This window comes from Notothenia coriiceps, unplaced genomic scaffold, assembly GCF_000735185.1.
Source record: "Notothenia coriiceps isolate Sejong01 unplaced genomic scaffold, NC01 NC01_scaffold00035539, whole genome shotgun sequence".
NCBI lineage: Eukaryota > Metazoa > Chordata > Actinopteri > Perciformes > Nototheniidae > Notothenia > Notothenia coriiceps.
Window position 1 is genome coordinate 1 of NW_011368240.1, and position 8,541 is coordinate 8,541.

An 8,541-nucleotide genomic window follows, 5' to 3' on the forward strand; every position below is an offset into this window, starting at 1 on the left:
ATCTCTAAGAGTCCTCTCCTGCTGATGTTCAGGTGTATATCAGTATGTAGTGTCTCTACTTTAAAGAGTCCTCTCCTGCTGATGTTCAGGTGTATATCAGTATGTAGTGTCTCTACTTTAAAGAGTCCTCTCCTGCTGATGTTCAGGTGTATATCAGTATGTAGTGTCTCTACTTTAAAGAGTCCTCTCCTGCTGATGTTCAGGTGTATATCAGTATGTAGTACAATATGTTGGAGCGCTAGCCAATAGGAGCAGACTTACTTCCTGGATTTGGGAGGTGTAGGTGTTGGAGGTGGGGGTGTCGGGGGGCCATCTTTGCGAGGTCGGCCCCTGGAGCGCCTCTCGAAGGCGGGGCTTGTGGCCGCTTCTTTGGCCAGCTGAGCGCTGCGTCCGGCCCTCGTGACGGGGGGCAACGGGCCGCGGTCCCGAGGCTCCTGGGGAGAAGCCTCAGACGGCATTCTGGGTAAAAAACACAAGACAGAGAGGTCAGGGGTCAGGTGTGATTCAGGGGAAGAGACATATCTGTCATTTGTTTCATTTAAGTAGTGAGTAAGCCGGCCCTGCACGACCCTCTAAATAATTTGTAGACAAGTTACCTCTCTTAATATCTGCAGATCACTTTAATTAAATATTTATATTTGTATATATCTTGTGTACATGTGTATATATATATATATATATACCTGTGTAGGATATTACAAGTACTATAAGAGCTTCTACTACTACTACTACTACTACCACCAATAATACTACTACTACTACTTGTACTAATACTACTATTACCACTACTACTAGTATCACTACTACTACTAAATAAGCCAGTCCTGCACGACCCTCCGAATATTTTGCACATTTGTACACTACTACTATCACTAATACTACTACTAATATCAATAATATCACTACTAATACTAGTATCACTAATATGACTACTACTAGATCTACTACAAGTACTATTAGAGCTATTCCTGCTACTACTACTACTGCTACTACTGAATGAATACTTTATACTAACAGAGTATTTTGCAGTATTGTATCAAATACACAAAAGCTGATTCCCTGTCTGTGTAAACTAACCAATAAAGTTTGAAATGACATGAAGTAGGAACAATTTGGATCAATATGAAAGTGCTAACTGGACAAAAATCATAATGACTCCATCTGTATATATTGCATTATTGATATTTAATGTATGTATTGCATCGTCCATGTTAATATATCTATGTTGTAAGCTATAATTTGGACCTTCATAGGGTTTATTTCACAGATATATATCTTCCACTGTCAGTATGTATATATTTTACTTTAAAGTCCTTTTTTATTTCTTATTTTGAGATATGCTTAATGTTTAAATCCATGTATGTCCATGTTCACATCATATGCGATGCTTTGTTTACATGCTGCTGTGACGAAAACACAAATATAGTATACTGTACGTGTTTATTAGGTATCTATATTTCATGTTATTAACTAACTATATCTGAATGTTATAACATCTTTCTTAACACATAGTTTTGTAATTGTTTGGTACTTATCTCACAGCGTCTCCTCTCTAACTGTGTTTATGTTTATTGACCCTATTCAGATGTTTGTGTTTTATGTTCACGTCTATTTGAGTACATGTTCACATTATACTCAATGCTTAGTTTACCTGCAGAAAATGACCCAAAAAGGATCAATAAAGTAAATACTATCTTATCTGTATAGTAGAAACCGAGCAGTTAGCAGTTAGCCGTTAGCTTCCTCTATCTATCTTAGCATTAGCATCAGCTAGCATGTAAGCTACCTTCAGATCGCCCAGTTTGCTGATCACTTCTCTGTTAGCTTGTAGCATCAGCTAGCATGCTAAATGCTATCAGAAAGCAGCTCCAACGCGCCTTTATTCGTCGCTTTATGTAAACATTGCAAGTATAAGTTGATAGAGAAACACAAGCGGGGATTAAAAGCTGCATAGGATTGGAGATATAGGGAGGAAAAGCCTTCTTACTGATTTGATGCAATTCTCTTTTTCCTCTCCAGCTTTGCAGCTTCAACTTAGAAACCGATCAGTTTAAACTCTCTTCCCGGGAGAAAACCTCGGGTCACGAGTCTGCCATATCGACACGATCACAACAAACATGTCCCGGGAAGAAGTGGAGGCGAAAAAGCAGGTTTTAGAGCTGAAAAACTGGCGAAAAAAATTAAAGTTGAAGCGGTCGCTCCGTCATGGAGGCCATGTTTGGGAGCGACCGAAGCACCGCCTCCTGTCAGCAAGCAGCAGGAGAAGAAGTAGGGCCGAAGAAACCCGAATACTACTCACTGTGGGGAGTAAATACAACTGTAACTGTAAATATAACTATACAACTGTAAGAAATAAAGAAATGCCAAGTTAAATCCATCTTTGATATTTAATCCTTGTTTCTCACAGTTGTTTCATGTAAAAAAAAACTGCCATAAAAATATATATTGCCACTATTTTATTATATTTAACAGAGTATTCCTACACACTGGTAAAGTAGAAGTACTCAGATATTGAGTAAAAGTAGAAGTACTCAGATCTTGTACTTTAGTGAAAGTAGAAGTACTCAGATATTGTGCTTGAGTAAAAGTACTCAGATCTCGTACTTGAGTAAAAGTAGAATTACTCGGATCTTGTACTTGAGTACAAGTAGAAGTACTCAGATCTTGTACTTGAGTAAAAGTAGAAGTACTCTGATCTCATACTTGAGTAAAAGTACTCAGATCTCGTACTTGAGTAAAAGTAGAAGTACCAGAGTGTAGGAATACTCTGTTACAGTAAAAGCAGTCATTGTGCAGATTGTTCCGTTTCAGAAAAATATATGTTTTATAATGATTGATCATTAAAAGGTTCAGCTAGCGGGGTTTTCTGTTCGTGAGGTAAAAAGTGTGTCTGACCCCGCGGAGGGATCTGCAGGAGGGCTGTTCTGGGGATGCGGTTTCTGTCATCAGACCGGAAGTCCCGGAGTGGAGCGCGAGGAGAACGGACTCACGTTGCACGTGCCCCAAACATACAGCCTTTATGAATTAATTAATTAAATAAACAATAATAAGATCAATTCTAGATATAATATATAGCTATTTAATTATAACAGTAATGCTCACAACAGCATTAATAATTAACAATAGTAATTATAAAAAGAGTAAAATATACTTAACAATTTTAATAATAGACGTTAATAACCATTTAAAATATATAATACATATTTTAATAAATGTATTCTTTGCTGCTGATGTGTCTGGGACTCCCTGCTGTGCAGAGGAGACCTGATACAAACAGAAACACCTGCTGGATCACAGCGGTATTACAGCTTTATTGACAAATGCATGTAAACAATAACTCAAATATACACAAACACAGAAACGGGTTCTCTTGCAGATCACGATACGTTCAGATAAACTCCACCCCGGCGTCTGTTATGCAGAAGGAGCTGCTCCTGTACGACTTGGTTTTAGAAGAAGAGGAAGAGGAGGAAGAGGAGGTGCAGTGAACTGTGAACATCTGACGTCTTTTTGGTTCCCTGTTGTTGTTGGCGGCCATGTTTGTAGTTTCCTGCCTGGAGCAGAGTAGCCGGTGGGTTACGAGACGCTGCCAGGGGCGGCAGAGGTACGGTCTGTCGATGTCCGAGGAGGAAGAGGAAGAGGAGGAGGAAGAAAAAGAGGAAGGTCCACTGTAGTTCCTCCTGATGGCGTGGCAGGTGGCGAAGACGGTGATCCGGTAATCCCTGAGAGGAAGAACCACAGACGAGATGTCCAACATTTTATAGTGAACCCAACATACAGTGTTAGAGAATAGTAGGCCAATAGAACCACCTAAAACTCCTCTAGAACCTCTGGAACCACCTAAAAGAACCCTTTAACCACCAACGGACTACAAGAACCACTTTAGGACATCTAGAACCACCTAAAGGATAACTAGTAACACCTAAAAGGTGATAAGTACAACTAAAAGTACAACTGTGAAGACCTCAACAACCCCCGAAAGACCTCTAGTCCACCTTTAAAGACCTCTAGACCTCTGGAACCTCTGGAACCACCTAAAGGACCCTTAGACCATCTCATTAGCCGCGTTCACACCGGAGTACTTTTCACCGTACTTTTCGCGTTTAGTTCCGTTAGTACCCTTTATGTCGCGTTCACACCAAAAAGAGCACTTAATCTCGGGAACTTTTACCCCAATTTTTAGTGCCTGCTGAGAGATGGTACTTTCCTGGGGGAAAAAGTGCCCCAGTTCTGATCGGCTGGGCGAATTGCAAGTTCCGTTAGTACCCCTTATGTCGCGTTCACACCAAAAAGAGTACTTAGTGCCGGGAACTTTTACCCCCATGTTTAGTGCCTGCTGAGAGCGGGGACTATACGTAGGGGGGAAAAAGTCGCCCCTAGTTCGTGTATTCGGCGTGGGCGTAATTGACAAACCACCGACCCCGTAAACTCTAGAAAAGTTTTTGTTTTGTGTTTTTGTGTGCCATTGTATTTTTTGCATTAGCATTATTAGCATTAGCATTAGCCCCGCGCACCAACGCAGAGAGACTAACTTATGGCAACACAAAAGAAAACATGGGAGCGGTGGAGATGAGGAGGTGTCGGCATTCTGGCGATTTACTCTGAAGCCAGTCCCCAACTCCGGGGACTTCCGGCCGGGGCCTTCGGGTGGCAGTATACGCCGTGAAGTTGTTTGCGGCCTGCCAGTAAACCCAAAGCAGAAGAAGAAGAAGTGACGTCAGCGGCTCATTTGTGTAATCTTCCCTCAGGGAAAAGTACTCCGGTGTGAACGCGATCTGTACTAAATGCCCTGGGGTAATAAGTGCCGGCACTAAATACGGCAAAGTACTTGGTGTGAACGCGCCTAATGACTACAAGTATCACAAGGAATGTCTTTATTGACCAATACAACGATATAAAGGACCTACAGAACCACACAAAGCACCACTATTACCCCTAAATGAACACCAGAACCTCCTCAAAGGCCTTTATAAACTCCTTAATTTGCTAGAACCTCCTAAATTAAGAATAGAACCTCCTAAATTAAGAATAGAACCTCCTAAATTAAGAATAAAACCTCCTAAATTAAGACAAGAACCTCCTTAAAGCCCTTTAGAACCTCCTGAATAAACACAAGAACCTATTTAACGAACACTAGAACCTCCTAAATTACGTCCTAAAAGCCCTTAAAAACATCCTAAATGAACACTAGAACCTCCTAAATGACCACTAGAACCCCCTAAAACCCCTTTGGAACCCCCTAAAAGTCCTCTAGAACCTCCTAAAACCCCTTTAGAACCTCCTAAATGACCTCTAGAACCCCGAAAGCCCCTTTCGAACTGCCTAAATGACCTCTAGAACCTCCTAAATTACGTCCTAAAAGTCCTTTAAAAACATCCAAATAGACCTCTAGCACCTCCTAAAAGCCCTCTAGAACCTTCTAAATAAGCACTAGAACCTCCTAAAAGCCATTTATAACTGCCAAAATGACCTCTAGAACCTCCTCAAAGCCCTTTAGAACATCCTAAATGAACACTAGAACCTCCTAAAAGTCCTATAGCCCTGCCTAAAAGTCCCCTAGAACCTCCTAAAACCCCTTTAGAACCTCCTAAAAGTCCCCTAGAACCTCCTAAAACCCCTTTAGAACCTCCTAAAAGTCCCCTAGAACCTCCTAAAACCCCTTTAGAACCTCCTAAAAGTCCCCTAGAACCCTTACAACCCCTTTAGAACATCCTAAAAGTCCCCTAGAACCCCCAAAGCCCCTTTCGAACTGCCAAAATGAGCTCTAGAACCTCCTAAATTATTTCCTAAAAGCCCTTTAAAACATCCTAAATGAACTCTAGAACCTCCTATAAAAGCCCTATAGTCCTGCCAAAAAGACCTCTCGAACCTCATTAAAGCCCTCTAGATCCTTCTAAATGACCTCTAGAACCTTCTAAATGACCTCTAGAATCTCCTCAAAGCCCTTTAGAACCTCCTAAATGACCTCTCGAACCCCCAAAGCCCCTTTCGAACTGCCAAAATGACCTCTAGAACCTACTAAAACCCCTCTAGAACCTACTAAAACCCCTCTAGAACTTCTAAAAGAAGAACCTGAGCAGTCGTCCCAGCAGCTCGGCACACTTGCTGAGTTTCTCTTCCTGCTTGGTGATGCTGGTCCCGCCCTCGCAGCGGTCCGGCCAATAGAAAGCGGAGATGCTGTCGATGAGCAGCAGGGCGACGCGGGGTCGAGAGGTCAAGGTCGTCTCCAAGAAGTGGAGCGTGAGGAGCAGCTGGGAGGAAGAGGAGCAATGGACGACGAGGAGGCGAGAGAGACAGGAACCCAACAGCTCTTCATCAGAACCAGAGGAGGAAGAGGAGCGAGCTGCAGAGAGGAGGGCGGTTTAGTGCATGTAAATGGTCTGCAAAGGCTCAAATCCTGCGTTCAAATGTCAACAAACGTCCCAAAAAGTTCCAAGAAAATGTGGTAAACCCCAGCTGCAGACAGAAAACAGTACAAGCATTCTATCATTGTTTTTTATTAAAAGCACACCTGTGTCTACCTGACACTTGAATGCTTCTTCTTTGTTGGTGCGTACCTGCGTTCAGCCTGCTGTCCAGGATGCTGACCAGTCTTAACATGTCCAGACTATAATCGGTGTCCATGAACACAACGTCCACCTCCAGCCCTCCGGCGCTCAGAGGCAGCAGACAGCGACTCAGCAGGTGGTACAGGAGCTCCGTCTTACCTGCACAGGGGAGGAAACTCATTAAATCATGTGCATTCATTTCTGTTAGAAAAATCTCACTCGTCACTCATTCTGACGTTTTCTCAAAATGTTGACGTTTTCTCAAAATATTGTTTTTTTCTGAAAATCTCAAAAAATAAATAAATGTGACAACTTTTTCTCAAAATATATATTTTTTTTAAATCTCAAAATGTTTAATTTTTTTTATTATATATATATATATGTGTGTGTGTGTGTGTGTGTGTGTGTGTGTGTGTGTGTGTGTGTGTGTGTGTGTGTGTGTATATATATTCTATTGGATTGTTCACTTTTTCATTTCCGTGAACCCGGATGACGCCAGGCTCACACTTCTTGTTTATTTTTGTGGATATATAAATGGCGCTTTTCCACTGCAGCACCGCTTTTTGTTGCTTTTCCACTTGGGCTAGTTCCGGCTCGGGGCGACTTTTTCACCTTTTTTCTGGCCCTCCAACAACCGGGCTGAGATGCTAAACTAGTGACGTAAACACTCGACTGCTGATTGGTCAGAGAGAATCGCTGGCAAGTGGGCTACAACTACAACAACATGAACATATTTGACCGTGATTTAATTGTAAGACACGTTTCTAAATGATGCCGAAGTAACAACATACTGATACCGGTTAGTAAGAACCATGAATTAATGCTTTGACAAGTCTGCAGACAGACGGCAGGAGAAAAACCTTTTAAAATGCGTGTTTTCTGAATGGAGATCGGCTAAGCTAACGCAGTATCTGCTCCGACCGTCCACACTCACAACAACGGCCTACAGACAGAAACAAATCAGAGACTGTATTCTCCATGACTCAGACAGTCTGTGGTTTGGACTTGTTTCACTTCTGTCTAGTTTCTGAACAGATATGAGGAGCTGTGATCTCTGAGGGCTAAGAGCTAACGGCTGATGTTTTGGTTTTCTGTGGTTCTCATTGAAGATGACGTCACGGCTCCGCCTACACTGCGTTACTATAGTTACTGCCCCGGCTACTAAACTGTAATGGAGACGCAGCATAAAGTGAGCCTGGCCTACCAGGGCCTAACGAGGCCTAACCAAACCGTACTAAGCCGAGCGAGGACCTGCAGGGGAAATGCGCCATAATACAAAAGCAGGTGTGTTTACCTGCTCCACCCCCTCAGGGCTCAGCTCTGGGTTGTTGTTGCTCTCTGCAGCCTTGGAGTCCAGCAGGATCTGAACACAGAAAATACACATTTAGATTCTACTTTATTTTAAAACTGTGAAAAAAAAATCTGAATATTTGCGGTGGAAATCCCACTCTTAATCACCTTCTGCTAAGAAAAGAACAAATCTAGAAGCTTACACCAAAGTTGTGTTATTTAATAAGGAGTTAGAGCATTTCACAGAATCTGATCTCCAGCTGAAGGACAGACATCTGAGCCAGTTACACAGAGGAGCAGGACACAAGAGGGACAAGAGACATGCTCATTAGAACAGGTCCGGTCCTCCTGTCTGTCGAGTGCAAGACAACTTTATTATTAATAATGTTCGATAATTAACGTGCAATTACGTAATTACCACTACCTTTTTTCACTACTAACATTCAAACTGCGGGAACACGAAGCCAGAGAAGGAAGTGTATATACTTCTGAGACTTCATGAGTGAGCAGCTTCACGCTCACCTGGTACGCAGCGTCCACGTCTCCGTCTGCGAGCTGCAGCGCTTTAGAGGCGTCTCTTCTGGAGAAACCCAGCTCCGTCAGCGTGGAGACGACCTCTGACCTGCGACGCCTCTTCTGACGCTCACGCTGCTGCAGCTCCTCACGCTCCTAACACACACACACACACACACACACACACACA

The 8,541-nt window shown here is 42.6% G+C and overlaps 1 protein-coding gene across 1 annotated transcript; it reads right to left on the reverse strand.

Annotated features, from left to right (window-relative positions):
• Positions 1 to 3,183: 3,183 nt before the first annotated feature.
• On the reverse strand, positions 3,184 to 6,729 carry xrcc2 (X-ray repair complementing defective repair in Chinese hamster cells 2). Its single transcript, XM_010791598.1, has 3 exons — positions 6,558 to 6,729; positions 6,073 to 6,343; positions 3,184 to 3,722 (listed from the first exon to the last, which is right to left on the reverse strand). Exons 1-3 carry the CDS (start codon positions 6,727 to 6,729, stop codon positions 3,389 to 3,391), a joined length of 777 nt encoding a protein of 258 aa, XP_010789900.1. The 3' UTR covers positions 3,184 to 3,388.
• Positions 6,730 to 8,541: the final 1,812 nt, after the last annotated feature.

Excerpts from the sequence above, each read along its gene's own strand:
- xrcc2 (XM_010791598.1), bottom strand. The coding sequence starts at position 6,729 with ATGAGTTTCCTCCCCTGTGCAGGTAAGACGGAGCTCCTGTACCACCTG. Across the intron at positions 6,344-6,557 it reads GGACAGCAGGCTGAACGCAG|CTCGCTCCTCTTCCTCCTCT; the intron begins GTACGCACCAAC and ends TCCTCTCTGCAG. Across the intron at positions 3,723-6,072 it reads CTGCTGGGACGACTGCTCAG|GGATTACCGGATCACCGTCT; the intron begins GTTCTTCTTTTA and ends TCTTCCTCTCAG.